Raw genomic sequence first — 17,914 nt, 5'->3', positions numbered from 1 at the left:
AATAGCGTCCACTTTGAGTGGACGCTAAAGATCAATTATTAGGGTCGACTTTGTCGACCCTAAAGACTAGGTAGAAAAAATAAATAAAAAATAAAAAAATAAAATTGAAGAGCAATAGCGTCCACTTTGAGTGGACGCTAAAGACCAATTATTAGGGTCGACTTTGTCGACCCTAAAGACTAGGTAGTAAAAATTAAAAAAAAATAAAAAAATAAAATTGAAGAGCAATAGCGTCCACTAAAAGTGGACGCTAAAGACCAATTATTACTTAAGTATTAGGGTCGACTTTGTCGACCCTAAAGACTAGGTAGAAAAAATTTTTAAAAAAAATTAAAAATTAAAATTGATGACCAATAGCGTCCACTAAAAGTGGACGCTGAAGACACACTATTAGGGTCGACTTTCAAAGTCGACCCTAAAGAGTAGTCCAAGCTTACTTAAATAAAAAAAATAAAAAGCAAAGTAAACTAAGAAATAGTTTAAAAAATTGTTTACAAAATGGTTTAAAAAAATGACCAAAATGAATATTAAGAACCTCAAGGTTCAAAAAATGGTTAAAAAATAGAATAAAATTTTTTGTTATTATATATGTGTAATTAAAATTTATAACATAGATGGACTTTTTTTTTTTTTTTTTTTTTTGAAAAGTAATGTATAACATAGATTGACTTATAACATACATTGAAACTAAGTCTCTAGATACTTAATTATTGTATTAGTATGTATTTGTATATTTATATCATATTATATATGTATAATTTTTTATTATATAATCATATGATTTAATAATCAGTTGATCATGTCATATAATCATATAAATTATAGTGATAATACATTATACTTAAATATTATGAAACTTAATTCATGAAGAATAGGACAAAGTTTTCTATAAAAAAAAAAAAAAAAATTATTAGATCATGTTCATATGTATTATCATTCTAATTACACTAGATCATGCTTAATTAACTAATTAAGTATGATCTAATGTAATTAGAATGATAATACATATCATCATATCATTGTTTTTTGAAAATAGTTAACTTACTTAGTAATACTTGTTTTTTTAAAAAAATGGAACTTACTTAGTAATACTAAGTTAGTATATATTAACAAACAAGTATATATATTAAGTAACATATAATTTGTTTTTGTCAAAAAACTCATATAATTTTTATGAGTTTGTATACTTCTGACTTATGTCATACTATACATGTATATTTTGTTATTATATAATCATATGATTTAATCATCAATTGATCATTTTATATAATCATATAGATTATAATGGTAGACCATATGATGTAACATTTAACTTATAATGATATCTACAGAATAATACTCTAAACATAACAAGAGCATATATTTCTAAACAAACACATTGTTGATTCTAATATTAATCACTTAATTTGTGATATATATAATCATATGATATAATAATTCACATAATCTTTAGATCATGCGATCTACCACTTAGCTTAATATATAGTAATACTAAGTTAGTATATAGTAACTAACAAGTATGTATATTATATATTCATATATATATAATACTCATACAAATATTAAGTAACATAATTTTTTTGTTTGTCAAAATAACCTATAGTTAATTATAGTAAGTTCGTAATTTAATATATGTTAACTTAGTTAATATGTTAGTTTATTAACTAACTAGTTACTAGTTAGTATGTCAATACTAATATGTAACACACACATGTATAATAAAATAAGTAATATACATAGAAGTATTGAGTAACATTTACTTAATTATATTTACTTAATATATATTAATTAACTAAATAATATGTTAATTTATGAACTAACTAACTAGTTAGTATGTCAACTAATACATACACATAAATATTAAATTATTCATATAACATATACTATTTAATTACTAATATATATATATATATATATTGACCAAAAAGGAGAAAAGTAAAAATAATACCCAAGATCTCACAATCTGACCAATAAAGTGCATATAAAAGTTGGAAATATATATATAAAAGGAATTAATTGAGGAAAGTGGTAGAACGACCCCGTTTTAGGGAAAATTTTTGCCGGGATCCATCGATTATATTTCGCACAAAATTTTTGTTTCCCTCGCTCACCTCCCTCATCACTCTCACTCTAGATATTTCGCACGAAACTTGTGTTTCCCTCGCTCACCTCCCTCATCACTCTCACTATCAATCTCACTCTCACTCTCGATCTCTCTCCCTCAAAAACACCCCCTCTCACTCGATCTCTCTCCTGCTGCTCACCTCTCTCTCACTCCGGCGCCCAGTGACCCGCACGGTTGGCCAACCCACCGGCCATCTTCTCCAGTCGAAACCGGCCGGCCATCTCCCTCTCCATCTCCCCGATCGATCGACGTATCCTCTCTCTACGGCGCCCAGATAGTGCTCTCTCTCTCCGGCCGGCGATTATTCCGCCATTACTGTTCCTGCACTAGTGAGTCTCTCTCTGTCTCTGTCTCTGTTTTTCTTTGTCTCTGCTGTCTCTTTAAGTTGTCGATTTGGGATTGTAATAGTCAGATTTTTGATGTATTATGATTTTTAGGAGAATTAGGGATTTTAAATTCAGCAAAATTCTTGATTCAGTTTTGGGGTTTGTTTGAGTTTCTGGGTTAATAAACATTAAACCCATTAAGATATTTCAGTTGCAAAGCAGTCAAGGCACTTGAAAACTTGATTTTTGAAGATTGACAAATTGGGGTTGTGTTGAGCTCTAAATTGAATCATTATATATTTTCCTTTTAAAACCAAATGATGCCTTTGATTTTCCCCTTCATGCTTTGGTATTGCCTTGGATAAAGGGCTTGAGTTGCAGGAAGGGAGTTTGGGTGGAGTAATGCAGGTTTATGCATGATGAACCTATTGAGTTCACTCTAGAATGATGAACAATAATCAATGAATTCTTTTAGGCTGTCAGGTTCCACTGAGAATCAAATTGAAAATTTTAATCCATCGTTCATTGCAGGTTTATGCATCTCATGGGAGTCATCCCTCTACAATAAATGGTGAGAATTTTTTCCCTCATTCTACTTGCTCTTAATTTTCTATAGGTCACCTGCATTGACATACGTTATATGGTGGCCTAACACATCATAATTCTGCTGAATATGAATATCAGAGTTGCAACATAAATTACCTTAACTTTATAAGTTTTAGTACAGTACCAAAGATTATTATATGTATTGTTATAAAAATTACCTTAACTTGAAAGTATTAGTTTGGTTTTCCATTCATTGGCATTATATTAGTTCATATATTGGTTTAAAGGTTCTTTGAATTTCTTACTGGTTACAAAAATGAGTTCGTAGAACTTCAATCTTAGTGATGTTTTGTGTTTCTTTTACATCCCTTCCTATGCTCATACCATACATTCATCATGGTACATACACATTGGAAGAACTAAAAATGGAGGCATTCATGAGAAGTTTGATGCAGAGCCTGTTGGTAATGAGGACAAGATGAGAAAATACCAGTTGACATAGTTGTTCTGTCTCTCCTGTATTTCATTCATAATCAACATATCTTTTATAGTTTCTTATGTTTTTTAGTTTGAAGCACCTTTCTTTCGGCTATTACCTTAATTTTGTTATTTGTTGAAACACATTATATGCTTGTATGGGCATTAAACTTCTGAGAAATTTGCTTCTTTTAACTCTTCACTATAGTTCATATTTTTCCTACAAAAGTAATTAGGGCAGATGTACCTTTAACTTTTCAGGTTTTAAAGAGGAGGATTTCCGGGCTTGCAAATGGGGAACTTTTTCCAGAATTTGGAATTGTGCAAGATGCTGATCGTCTTGATGCAATTGGTGCAATTGGTAATGTGCCCTTTTGTATAAAATGCATCCATATTATCCTGGGTTAGCTACTTGAAAAGTGAGCTGCACATTAAGATACATGTGTGCATAAAGATTTTCTCTTTGTTTATTTAATGTACTTGTTTCTTTTGCTGATTTAATTCAACTTGTCGCGATGCCATTATTTGATACTGCATTACACACTGGAAGAAATTCTTTATTGACAAGCTATGCACAAATCTTAAGCTGTCTCTCAATTTCAGGTATTGCTCGTTGCTTTACTTTTGGTGGAAGTAGGAGCAGGGTGCTACACGATCCTACGATTCAGCCTCGATCAGATTTATCCAAGGAACAGTACATGAAGAAAGATGAGCAGACTACTGTGAATCATTTTCATGAGAAGCTTCTGAAGCTGAAGGATTTGATGAAAACCAAGGTAAAAGCAAACTTGCCTGCCCAGGTTTTCTTATCATTTGTGTGCTTAATATGAACTTACAACACAACAGATGCATGTGCATTTTTTTTTTAGATGAATAAGTATTTCATTAAACCAAAGCTCAAAATAGAGCAACTCCACAGCACAGATACAACTCCTAGCAAAGTCAAGGAACACAACCCCTTACAAAGAAAACAGAGGAAACAACCCCTCACAAAGCAAAAAACAGGGGAAACAACCTACAAATCAAAATTACAAAGAATAGTAGCAGGTAGATTCCACAAAGAGCACAACAAAAGGTTTTCCTTAGATCTAGGAAAACCTCTTTTCACAGCAATCCTTGACCTAACTTCCCAAAAAACTTGCTTCAACAATTGCTCTTCAGTTTTGGGAACACCATCATGTTTAATCTCATTTCTGGTACGCCAAAGGTTATAAACCACAGAACCAAAAACCACCAGACATAACAAGCAATTAAGAGATTTATTGCCCCAGCAATTACATCCTAACTGCACAAGATGATCCCAAATAATAGGAGGCCTATCCACCCTGCAACGAACCATGCAATATTTCCATATTCTAGAACTAAAACTGCATTCAAAGAAGATGTGATCACGAGTTTCAATTTGACTATGACAAAAACAGCATTGAATATCACCCTTATAACCCCATTTAAGTAACCTTTCACCTGTAAGAAGCCTATTTTTCATTGCAAGCCACAAGATAAAGGCCTGTTTAGGGATAGCAAGGGGGAACCAAATCAATTTCCACCAAATAACCTCTGCATTCTTCTCTCTAAGAGCTTCCCAAGTTTCTGCACTAACATAGACACCCTTCTTAGAACCAAGCCAAATAGGCTTATCAAACTGGCCCAAGCAAACTTCAGAAAGTCTAGCTTGAATGTCAACTAAAGCTTCTGATCTCGCAGGTCTCCAAAACCAATCTCCATTGCAGATGACAGAAGACAGTTTAGCTTCAATATTACTTTGAGCATCATAAACAACCCTAAAGCCATATTGCTCAATTAATATCCCTGCAAGATGCCACAAATCCAGCCACATATGAATATTATCCCCATTCCCAACTTCAAACTTTAAGAATCTTTTGGCAATATCTCTCAGCTTCAAGATTTTCCTCCAACTCCAAGAACAGTTCTGAGAAATGCCTACACTCCAAAAACTCTTTCTCTTCAAAAGATTTTCTCTTACCCATGCAACCCAAATGGAACCAGACCTAGCAAAAATGCTCCAAATATGCCTAAGCATAGATGTTTGATTCCAAACTTCAAGTCTTTTCAACCCCAAACCTCCCTCCTTCTTAGGAAAACAAATATCAGACCAAGCAACCTTAGCCTTAGCTACACCTTCATCTTTCCCATTCCAAAGAAACCTATTGAATTTCTGTTCAATAGCTCTAATAATCTTTTTGGGAAGAATGAAAATACCCATCCAATACACTTGTAAACTATAAAGAACAGAAGATAACAACTGGAGCCTGCCTGCATAAGAGAGATTTTTGGAAAGCCAAGAATCTATTCGACCATAAATTCTGCTAAGTAAAGCTCCACAATCAGCTGAAGAAAGTCTAGAAGAAATGAGAGGAACTCCAAGGTACCTCATAGGGAGATGACCTTCTTTCATCCTTAAATCCTCCAAAAGAACATGCTTCAATCTATCTGAAATTCCCGAACAATAAAATAAACTTTTTGCAGGGTTAGCTTTCAAACCAGACAAATTTTCAAACTCAAGCAGAGCAGCCTTGATAACTCTTATAGAGCTTAAACTAGCTTCTGAAAAGATCAAGAGATCATCTGCAAAACACAAATGAGTAAGCCGCATTCTCACACATTTAGGATGAAATTTAAAACCACCATTACCACTAGTGTGATCAGCCATAATCCGAGAAAAAACCTCCATAGCAAGAACAAACAAGTAAGGAGATATAGGATCACCCTGCCTCAGCCCCTTTTTACCTTCAAAATAGCCAACCAAAGTACCATTAATACAGACTGAAAATTTAGGAGATGTGATACACTCCTTAATCCAGCTCAAAAACCTATTAGGAAAGCCAAAGCAATGAAGACAATGAAGCATAAAATCCCAATTCACAGAATCATATGCTTTCATAAGGTCTATTTTTAAAGTGCATCTAGGATTCCCTTTTTCCTTATGATAACCCCTCACAAGTTCCTGAGCCAATAAAACATTCTCAGAAATACTCCTAGAAGGAATAAAAGCAGATTGATTCATACTCACCAAGTTACCCAAAAACGGCAACATTCGGTTAGACAGAATCTTTGTGATGCATTTATATATAACATTGCAGCAAGCAATAGGCCTAAAGTCTCCCATAGCAGATGGATTAACCTTCTTAGGCACTAAAGATAGAATAGTAGCATTCACTTCCTTTAGCAATAAACCAGAAGAAAAGAAACCTTTAATGGCAGCCACTACCTCCTGTCCCACAATAGACCAAGTAGATTTAAAAAAATCTGCATAAAACCCATCAGGACCAGGGGCCTTGTTAGCTTTCATATGAAATAAGATGTCTCTAATTTCCTCTGCAGTAACCTCCTTCTCCAGAATGGCTGCATGTTCAAGAGATATAGCAACAGGAATAAGTTGCCTAACTCTAGCTGCTTTTGCCTCAGTAAATTGCACCTGTTCTGTACCTAACAGATTCTTGTAAAAATCCTCAGCCACCTTCTTGATTTGATCAACATCATCTACTTTAGTGCCATACTCATCCCACAAATAGTTAATAGTTTTCTTAGCATTTTGAACCTTTAGAGATCTATGGAAAAAACTATTATTCTGATCTCCCAATTGCAACCATTGATTCCTAGCTTTCTGCTTCAAAAAGGATTCCTCAGCTCTAGTAATGGAAACAAAAGCATGAAGACATTCCCTCTCTTTAAGAAGACTGTCAGCACTACCAAAGGAAGCAAGAACACCATTCTGAGCTAAAGTCAAATTCTCACGAGCTTGAATAACCCTTTGCTTCAAATTCCGAAAACAAACCAGATTTTTCTCCTTTAAAATAGCTTTCACAGACCGAAGTTTCACATACAACTGATACATAGGAAAGCCCTCAGTCTGAATGCTCCAACCCTCCTTAACCCAATCCAAGAACCCTTCATGCTCCAACCAAAAGTTATAGAACTTAAAGGGTTTAGGACCAAAACTTTGCAAAGAACCTGCTGAAATAATAGCAGGGGAATGATCAGAAACTCCCCCTGAAAGGAATTCCACAGCAGTACTTCCAAAAGAACTCATCCAATTCACATTAGCCAAAACTCTATCCAATTTTCTGGCTACAAACCAAGGCTCCTCACTTTTATTAGTCCAAGTGTAAAAACACCCACTAAAATTAAGATCCAGAACTTCAAGATCATTCACACATTGACCAAATTCAATTTCATAAGAAGAAAGCTTATCAGAACCCCATTTTTCAGCCAAGGAAAGAACTACATTAAAATCCCCACAAATCATCCAAGGATTATTACCTACTTTTCCCTTCATAGAACATAAATCAGACCAAAGATGCCTTCTATCCACCCCCTGATTAGCCCCATAGACAAAAGAATGAAACCAACAAAAATTACTATTAAGAGACTTAACAAAACAATTAATACTTTGTTCACTTTTATCCAGAACAATCACTTCAAAATCTGAATTGTTCCAACAAATCCAAATTCTTCCCAAATAGTGTTTATCATAGTTAAAAACATAGTCCCAATCAGGAACAATACAAGCCTTCACCTTATCAGCCTTATTTTCCTTCACTCTAGTCTCAATCAAACAAATAAGACTAACCTTATATCTTTTAATCATACTCACAACCTCCTTCTGCTTAGAGGGGTGATTTAAACCCCTTACATTCCAAATCAGAAAATTCATAAAGTGGGAGAAAAACCTCTCATCAAGACCTCCTCCTCTTCACCCATTTTACCCTTCCCTTTTATTTTTGCACTCTCCTCAACCATAGCAGACTCAATAACATTTTGAAGAGAAGAAAAAGTATCTGAACCTCTCACCCCTGATTTAAAATTACCATCAGCTCTAGCCAGAAGATGGAATGAATTAGTCCAATTACTTTGGTTATCCTTCACACTAGGCTTGGAAACAGGAGTTTTTTTAGCTCTAACCACATTCCATTTAGGTTCAGCCCCTAAATTAGGACCGCCATTCTTCAACTCAGCAACCTTTTCCACCACAAGACCAGCATTCAAGTTTTGAACAGGCTCAGTATTTTTTGGAAGCCAAACCTGTTTCTCAACCTTTGTGCAAGTATGAGAAAGATGACCAAACAACTTACATTTCTTACATTTAACAGGAAGCCATGGATATTCAATGCCAACTACAACCCGACCCCATCAACACCAACAATTTCAATCTCTTTAGGAAAAACAGAATTCATATCTACTTCAACCAAAACTCTAGCAAAACCAAGCCTCAACTGTTCCTCAGTAAAAGAATCAGCACATATAGGCTTACCAACACCACTAGCCACATAACTCAAACATGTAGCATTCCAAAACTCAATAGGCAAATTATGCAATTTAATCCAAACAGGAACAGAAGATAGAGAAATCTTTAGGCAGTTGTAAAAATGAAGTTTGAAAAGAGAGGATTGAAGAAAGGAAATAAAAGAAAAAAAAGCGGAAGAGACAGAGCCGAGAAGAGAGAAGGGAAGAAGATAAAGAGCGAAGAGAGAGAGCGACCTACATATGCCTAGAAACAGAAGTGAAAGCATGGAAAATAGAAGACCATATCTTACCATGAAAAGGAGATTGGAGGGCAGATATTCTGTGCAGGAAGTTTGAATTTCTGGGTTCAGTCCAATTCCAATTAAGCAGCCCATAGTATTCGTTGAATCCAATGGCTCCTTGCTTAATATAATAACTCCCACCAAGAGTCCACAAGGCCCAATCAAAGTCAAGATCAGCTGCCATAGCCTATAAGCAATTCATGTAGCGGTTGAGAAGTGTATTGTTGCCTCTTAAGCCCGTACCAGACTCGCTGAAAAACAATGGCAACCCTGCTTCCAACAAAAACCCTGCCGATCTCATCATTATGTCCGACACTATCCCACACGCTTCGTTCGCATTCCCATTTTTTCACGTGCTGTCATCTGTAAATCCATACCCGTGCACCTCAAATACTAGCTATCCAGTGAACGTGAGGCTCAGTGGTTGATTCCGGAGGAATACTAGGTTTGTGTCGTAGCTCAGGCCTGAGAGAATCACAATAACATCTGGGTTCGCTGTGTGCACTGCTTCTGCTCCTTTCTGCATGTACTTTCACAAAACTGATCAAATTAACCCAGAGGAAAAAAAAAAAAAAAAGGATTATATATGCTTGTATCTACCTATACCAATCATTCACATTCTGTCTGAGGCCTCGGAGCTCGTTCCTTAAGCTCATGCCAACGAAATTGGCAACACATTTAAACATGGTGGCCATTTGGGTTAGCCCCTCAATCCAGATGTCCGGATTGAAATACTTGTCACCAAAGAAACCATTGCCGCCAGTTTCGCTGCAACACCAGCCGGGCTCGCTGATGTGATTGTCTAATATGACCATCAAATTGTTGGCACCAAGATTTGACACCATTGCCTGAGAATATTATAATCCTTGGTTACAAAGTCTGAAAAAAATGCACGCAAATATGTGATGATTTGTGGTGAAACGAATGGATGGGAGCTTGGTATTAACTTATGATTTCAACCATATTAAACAGAGTAGGGGAAAATGGGAGTAAAAGTTCTTGTTGTCTTCTAAATTAAAATGCAGTAAAAATTATAAATTAGAAAAAAAGAACACTGTAAAATTCAATTAGTCTGTCCTTGTTTATGCGTTACAGAAGTTGCTTTTCATTTTGTATTTCGTTAGTGTGTTTTTTTTTTTTTTTTTTTGGAAGACTCAGCCATGTTTTCACTATTTCTTGTCGAATCTTTACTAAATCGACCCTCTCTGTTTCTCTCTTGCTTCCAAACCCAACACAGAAATACAAAACTGTAAATGAAAGAAATAAAAGTGAAAAGAGATATATAATTAGTATTTTAATCATTAAAAGATCAGACATTGAATTCAAACAAATAAAATAATAGTCATGAATTCCTGCAAATCTCTTTATTTCTTATCTGGACCTTGTCAGTCTCTATCCTTTAGCTAGATAGGTGTCACAAATCAATTGTGGACTAGTCCACAAGTTTCTTCGTAACTTGTTGCCAAAGGTTAGGCTGGTCAACTTCGAACCAATAACTTGTCTAAGTTGTCTACTGCAAAAGTTCTTTTTTTAATCTCTCACAAGGAAAATAACTTCTCCCCTTATAAATACATGAAAGTTCATATAACACATACAAATAACATAGCAGACTAGAAATTGTGAAGATAGCTTGAGAGGAAATATGTATGTGACAAGACCTCTTTCTCGGTACAAAAAGTTTCCTTCCGAGCTCTCATTGCCGCCCCCTGAAGGTCCAAATTCCGGTATTTTGGTAATCCTAGACGAAGAAGCCGAGGCTACTTGTTGTTTCGGATCGTGCAAGACTCATGAGATCAAGGACCTACCTTTCCCTCAAAACAAAAACCTCACGCTTCGGTATTCAACAGGCGTTGGCAAGAACGAAGATACTTCTCATTTTTACGCAGCCTTAATTCCAGTTGTTAATCATCCATTATCTTCCAATCGGTACTATGCAGTTAAGACAAGAGGGAGCCATAAAGGGTATGCCTTTTCATGTTTTTTTTAAAAAAAATTTATTTTCTCCAATATTCCACTAGTTTCTAATTTCTATTCATGGCTGCTTGATCATCTGACATCAGACACAAGTTTGAAGTTTTCATTTTGGGTCTTAAAAACAATTTTGTGATATGAAATCAAACATAGAAGAAAAGGGCTTCGAAGTTACTCTGATGATATCTAGATCCTACCCTCTTGGGCGCCGGTGGTGCAAGGCCGGCTCATGCATATATAGGTCAATTAGATCATAGATGACGAATTGACTACATATATCATCTAAGGCTCTTAATTTGAAAGGATATATATATTTTTTACCAATTGTGTTTCTTAATCTGTTTTTTAACATTAAAGAATCATATTTTTTTTTATTAATATAATTTAAAAAGTATGTAAAAAGCATATGCTATTAAAAAAAATATTTATATATTTCTTACCTGTTATGGTATATATGACACTTTTAAAGATTGAATTATAACAATTTAACATGCTAAAAATTTTCAAACTAGAGCATAACTCACTTTCTGTTTATATTTATTTTTTCTCTTATTTTCTTTTATCATTTATAATCTTTTGCTTCATGGTTCTAGCATTATTTATATGTTATATTTGCTATAAGAAGCCGTTGATTTTAGTTATCATTGTTAGTCACTAAACTTTGTATATCCCCCCCCCCAAAAAAAATTATAATTTATGTTGAAAATGGCCTTGCAGGGAAGCATATGCAAATTCCAAAGAGGAGGACAAGGGAAGCTGCTTCTGCTTCAGTTATGTTCGTGATGTGCCACCAAAGCCTTTGGATCCCAACGACGCAGACCAGCAATTTGAGATATTTCGAAAGCGTGGGGGTTTTGTCGCCAAATCCTTATCTCTAGATGGGTTCCCTCCAACTTTCCTCGGAAGAGAAGGGTGGAATGTGAGTACCTCAACTCCCCGCGATTTCCATTTAGGTGACGCACCAGGCCTAGACAATGCCCTCCGTGCTCGCCTTCCAGACTTCAACTTCCCGCTATCGCACAAGAGTTGTCAGCCAGTGGTTGTAGGAAAGTGGTATTCTCCTTTCATGTTTGTTAGGGAAGGAGCATTGAAAAATCAAATGCGTAGATCAATGTATTACGAGATCACGCTCGAGCAGAGATGGGAGCGAATGTTCGCATGTGAACATGATAATGAAAGCCAAGGTAATGGTGTGGCTGTGGATGCTGTTGTTCAAAGAGAAGTTGTCTCAGTTGCTGGAAGGGAAGCTGCGGATGTAAATGTGGTTGACGGGGTGATGTGGTTTAGGAGCTTCAGCGAAAAGGGAGAAGAAATGAGTGCGGGGTTGAGCTTACTGGTCGTTGAGAGAATGAAGTGGGAGCAGGAAAGGGTTGGATGGGTTGGGGGGGAAGAGAAGCAAGTGACACTGAAGAGAGTAGAGGAGTTTGGAGGTAATGAGGGGTGGAGGAATTTTGGTTTTTATGTTTTGGTTGAGAGGTTTGTGGTGAAACGAATGGATGGGAGCCTGGTATTAACATATGATTTCAACCACATTCAACAGAGTAGGGGAAAATGGGAGTAAAAGTTCTTGTTGTCTTCTAAATTAAAACACTGCAAAATTCAGTTACTCTGTTCTCGTGTATGCATTACAAAAGTTGCTTACTTTTCATTTTGTATATGGTTATTGACTTATTGTGTTGTTTACCTAATAAAAGTTTTATTTTTTCTTTTGGAAGACTCTAATCAATTCAACTACTCAGATTTATGGTCATTTGGCTTCTTTTTTTTCGAATAGCACTTTTGGCCTTTTAGATATCTCATATCCGGATGTGTTTCAACAAAATTCGATCAGGTTGGATTTCAAATTCACTGTCCCATTACAAGATCTCACAATTGCTGTATATATTGTTCTTAGTTTCTCCAGTTTCCTTGGAATTTGGTTTGAAGCTAAGTTATATTTTGTTAGCTTCAAATGAATTTTCCATCATGGGCCACAACCATTAACTTTGTTGACTGTAATCCCGCTTAACTTTCAACTTCCACGTCTCCCTTCAGATTAGGAGTAAGCAGATTTACCGTTTATCGCCTACTAACTGCGACCGAACCGACATTAACTGCCTACCGTCATAAGTCGGTTGGTAATCGGTTAAAGATTTTTATACCGGCGTTGGTTCGGTGCGGTTAATCGGTATAAAACATTTTATTGTCGATTAACCGAATTAACCGACAATAAATATTCCAGGACAATTTATTAGTAGAAGTGTATAACATATGTATGATGGACTCTTATTATGTTAATTAATGGGCCAATTTAAAATATGTTTGGTTCAATAAGCTATTTTAGTCCAAAAAACAATTTAGGCTCCCCTAAAACTATCAATTTTTTGTCCAATTTAAAAAGCTCACGGTTAACCAATTAACCGAATCAATTTTAACCGAATTATTCATTTAACCGAAACTTTCGAAATAAATCCTTATCGAAATATAATCGGTGAATTAATTTCGATTACATTATATCATTGAGATAATTTAACAGATCATTTTGGTTAACCGACTGCAAATGATAGGGTGTATGGGCATAAACCAAACTGCAATTATATTACCATGTAAGGCCTTAACAGTTTGAGATTGTCTGACAATGGAATTTAAATAGTCATTTAATTTCCTCTTATTTTATGCTTAATTACTTAGGGTTTAGATATGCTTACTTAGGTCGCGCCATGAATTTCCATTACTTATATATATCATGGTTTTTTGGAAACAAATATGAGTTTTGAGATTAACTTCTGATATGTTCTTAGAATTTTCTTCCATGTTGTTCACACTTCTCTTCCTTATTAGAAAGTGTAAAAATGAAGTTTGGATGATGATATTGAAAGAAGTAAACAAAAGAGTAAAGAAAAAACGGAAGAGGGAGACCAACCGAGAAGAGAAAAGGGAAGAAGATAAATAGCGAAGAGATAGAGAGACCTACATATGCCTAGAAACAGAAGTGAAAGCATGGAAAATAGAAGACCATACCTTAACATGAAAAGGAGATTGGAGGGTAGATATTCTGTGCAGGAAGTTTGAGTTAATTTCTGGGTTCAGTCCAATTCCAATTAAGCAGCCCATAGTATTCGTTGAATCCAATGACTCCTTGCTTAATATAACAACTCCCACCAGGTGTCCACAAGGCCCAATCAAAGTCAAGATCGGCGGAGATAGGCCTCACAGGAGAAGGGGTTTCCAAAAATATTTTGAGAACTTCTCTATGAAATTTTGAGAGAGAAAGATGTATGTGTTTTGTTTATCACTATTTCTTGTCGAAACTTTATCAAATGACAGTCATTAATTCCTGCAGATCTCTTATTCTTTATTCGGATTAAAATGATAACACATCACTTTGAAAAAAAAATAATTAAAAAATATAAGCATTTCTCAACAAACATCAGCAATGAATTCCTGCAACTCTCTTATTCCTTTGTCAGTCGCTATATCCTTTAGACAGGTGTCACAAAATCAATTTGTGGAGTCTTCCAGAAGGGAATCACACCTGGAGAACCCTATCCCTATTCCATATTCTGTTATTGCATGCACGCGGTTTAGAAGGTCAACTTTGAACCTATAACTTGTATAACTTGTCTACGCCGAAGAGCTTTTTTTTTTTTTTTTTTCGTTGACCTTCTCACATCCTCTTTATTTTTTCTCACGTTAGCGCCACCGATTTAATAATACTTTTTAAAAATAAAAAGATAGAAAAAGAAACAGAAAAAAAAATGTATAGCACTTCTCTTCTTTTCTAATCTTTACCAAATTGAAATCGACCCTTTCTGTTTCGCTCTTGCTTCCAAACCCGATACAATTGAAATACAAAACTGTAAATGAAAGAAATAAAAGTGAAAGAGATATATAATTAGTATTTTAATCATTAAAAGATCAGACATTGAATTCAAACAAATAAAATAATAGTTGTGAATTCCTGCATATCTCTTTATTTCTTATCCGGATCTTGTCAGTCTCTATCCTTTAGACAGGTGTCACAAATCAATTATGAACTCGTCCACAAAGGCAATCACAGCTGGCCGGAGAACCACACCCCTCTAGAAGACAAGCCGGCTGTGTTTGGCAAATGGCCGGATCCCACCGGACCTAAAAATTAAAAAACCTCTTCTCAAAATTAATTTTAACATTTTTATTTTTTATATTACATCAATTACTTTTTATTATTATTCAAATAAAAATATCACTACAAAATATTTTTTTTTTACTTTTTTATACAAAATATTCTTTTTTTTTTAATTATTTCATACCAATTAAATCTGTTACAATATCATTTCATTCTCTTATTCAATTTCATTGCCAAACACAGCCGCCATTTTCTTCTAACTTGTTGCCAAAGGTTTAGCTGGTCAACTTCGAACCAATAACTTGTCCAAGTTGTCTACCGCGGAAATTCTTTTTTTGTCTTTTTTTAATCTCTTACAAGGGAAATAACTTCTCCCCTTATAAATACATGAAAGCTCATCTAACACATATACAAATCACATAGCAGACTAGAAATTGTGAAGATAGCTTGAGAGGAAATATGTATGTGACAAGATCTCTTTCTAGGTACAAAAAGTTTCCTTCCGAGCTCTCATTGCCGCCCCCTGAAGGTCCAAATTCCGGTATTTTGGTAATCCTAGACGAAGAAGCCGAGGCTACTTGTTGTTTCGGATCGTGCAAGACTCATAGGATCAAGGACCTACCTTTCCCTCAGAACAAAAACCTCACGCTTCGGTATTCAACGGGCGCTGGCGAGAACCAACATACTTCTCATTTTTACGCAGCCTTAATTCCAGTTGTTAATCACCCATTATCTTCCAATCGATACTATGCAGTAAAGACACGAGGGAGCCATAAAGGGTATGCCTTTTTATGTTTTTTTTTTTTTAAAAAAAAAAATTTATTTTCTCCGATATTCCACTAGTTTCTAATTTCTATTCATGGCTGCTTGATCATCTGACATCAGACACAAGTTTGAAGTTTTCATTTTGGATCTTAAAAACAATTTTGCATATGAAACCAAACATAGAAGAAAAGGGCTTCGAAATTACTCAACTGATATCTAGATCCTACCCTCTTGGCCGCTGGTGGCGCAAGGCCGGCTCATGCATAGGCCAATTAGGAGTAGTAATTTTTAGCACACTAGCGAGCTTAAACAGTAAACACGCCGGTGTTAAAATATTATTATTATTTTTTTTACTGTTCAAATAATATTTTAATAATATTTTAACACTGACGTATTTACTGTTTAAGCACGCCGATGTGCTAAAAATCACCACTCGCCCAATTAGATCATAGATGACGAATTGACTACATATATCATCTAAGGCTCTTAATTTGAAAGGAGATATATATATATATATATATATATATATATATATATATATATATATATATTTTACCAATTGTGTTTCTTAAAGTGTAATCTGTCTTTTAACATTAAAGAATCATATGTTTTTTTTTTATTAATATAATTTAAAAAGTATGTAAAAAGCATATGCTATTAAAAAAAATATTTATATATTTCTTACCTGCTATGGTATATATGACACTTTTAAAGATTGAATTATAACAATTTAACAAGCTAAAAATTTTCAAACTAGAGCATAACTTGCTTTCTGTTTATATTTATTTTTTCTCTCATTTTCTTTTATCATTTATAATCTTTTGCTTCATGGTTCTAGCGTTATTTATTTCTTTGTTATTTTATATGTTATATTTGCTATAAGAAGCCGTTGATTTTAGTTAGTCATTGTTAGTCACTAAATTAAACTTTGTATATCCCCCCCCAAAAAAATTATAATTTATGTTAAAAATGGCCTTGCAGGGAAGCATATGCAAATTCCAAAGAGGAGGACAAGGGAAGCTGCTTCTGCTTCAGTTATGTTCGTGATGTGCCACCAAAGCCTTTGGATCCCAACGACGCAGACCAGCAATTTGAGATATTTCGAAAGCATAGGGGTTTTGTCGCCAAATCCTTATCTCCAGATGGGTTCCCTCCAAAGTTTCTCGGAAGAAAAGGGTGGACTGTGAGTACCTCAACTCCCCGCGATTTCCATTTAGGCGACGCACCAGGCATAGACAATACCCTCCGTGCTCGCCTTCCAGACTTCAACTTCCCGCTATCGCACAAGAGTTGTCAGCCAGTGGTTGTAGGAAAGTGGTATTCTCCTTTCATGTTTGTTAGGGAAGGAGCATTGAAAAATCAAATGCGTAGATCAATGTATTACGAGATCACGCTCGAGCAGAGATGGGAGCGAATGTTCGCATGTGAACATGATAATGAAAGCCAAGGCAATGGTGTGGCTGTGGATGCTGTTGTTCAAAGAGAAGTTGTCTCAGTTGCTGGAAGGGAAGCTGCGGATGTAAATGTGGTTGACGGGGTGATGTGGTTTAGGAGCTTCAGCGAAAAGGGAGAAGAAATGAGTGCGGGGTTGAGCTTATTGGTCGTTGAGAGAATGAAATGGGAGCAGGAAAGGGTTGGATGGGTTGGGGGGGGAGAGAAGCAAGTGACACTGAAGAGAGTAGAGGAGTTTGGAGGTAATGGGGGGTGGAGGAATTTTGGTTTTTATGTTTTGGTTGAGAGGTTTGTGGTGAAACGAATGGATGGGAGCCTGGTATTAACATATGATTTCAACCACATTCAACAGAGTAGGGGAAAATGGGAGTAAAAGTTCTTGTTGTCTTCTAAATTAAAACACTGCAAAATTCAATTACTCTGTTCTCGTGTATGCATTACAAAAGTTGCTTACTTTTCATTTTGTATATGGCTATTTTGTTGTTTACCTAATAAAAGTTTTATTTTTTTTGTTTGTTTGTTTTTTTTCTTTTTCTTTTGGAAGACTAATAAATTCAACTACTCAGATTTATGGTCATTTGGCTTTTTTTTTCGAATAGCACTTTTGGCCTTTTAGATA

The 17,914-nt window shown here is 35.2% G+C and overlaps 3 protein-coding genes across 3 annotated transcripts; all 3 read left to right on the top strand.

Annotated features, from left to right (window-relative positions):
* Nucleotides 1-2,994: 2,994 nt before the first annotated feature.
* LOC132176916 (uncharacterized) lies at nt 2,995-4,312 on the top strand. Its single transcript, XM_059589076.1, has 3 exons — nt 2,995-3,022; nt 3,736-3,835; nt 4,078-4,312. Exons 1-3 carry the CDS (start codon nt 3,020-3,022, stop codon nt 4,302-4,304), a joined length of 330 nt encoding a protein of 109 aa, XP_059445059.1. The 5' UTR covers nt 2,995-3,019; the 3' UTR covers nt 4,305-4,312.
* A 6,319-nt stretch (nt 4,313-10,631) lies between these two features.
* On the top strand, nt 10,632-12,600 carry LOC132179492 (uncharacterized). Its single transcript, XM_059592226.1, has 2 exons — nt 10,632-10,982; nt 11,709-12,600. The coding sequence occupies exons 1-2, from the start codon at nt 10,663-10,665 to the stop codon at nt 12,550-12,552; spliced, it is 1,164 nt and encodes a 387-aa protein (XP_059448209.1). The 5' UTR covers nt 10,632-10,662; the 3' UTR covers nt 12,553-12,600.
* Nucleotides 12,601-15,506: 2,906 nt separating this feature from the next.
* On the top strand, nt 15,507-17,805 carry LOC132179449 (uncharacterized). Its single transcript, XM_059592179.1, has 2 exons — nt 15,507-15,857; nt 16,825-17,805. The coding sequence occupies exons 1-2, from the start codon at nt 15,538-15,540 to the stop codon at nt 17,666-17,668; spliced, it is 1,164 nt and encodes a 387-aa protein (XP_059448162.1). The 5' UTR covers nt 15,507-15,537; the 3' UTR covers nt 17,669-17,805.
* The last annotated feature ends 109 nt before the right edge of the window (nt 17,806-17,914 follow it).

This window comes from Corylus avellana, chromosome ca4, assembly GCF_901000735.1.
Source record: "Corylus avellana chromosome ca4, CavTom2PMs-1.0".
NCBI classification, from domain to species: Eukaryota; Viridiplantae; Streptophyta; class Magnoliopsida; order Fagales; family Betulaceae; genus Corylus; species Corylus avellana.
Note: the sequence above shows the minus strand (reverse complement) of the source record. Positions and strands in the feature narration are given on the sequence as shown.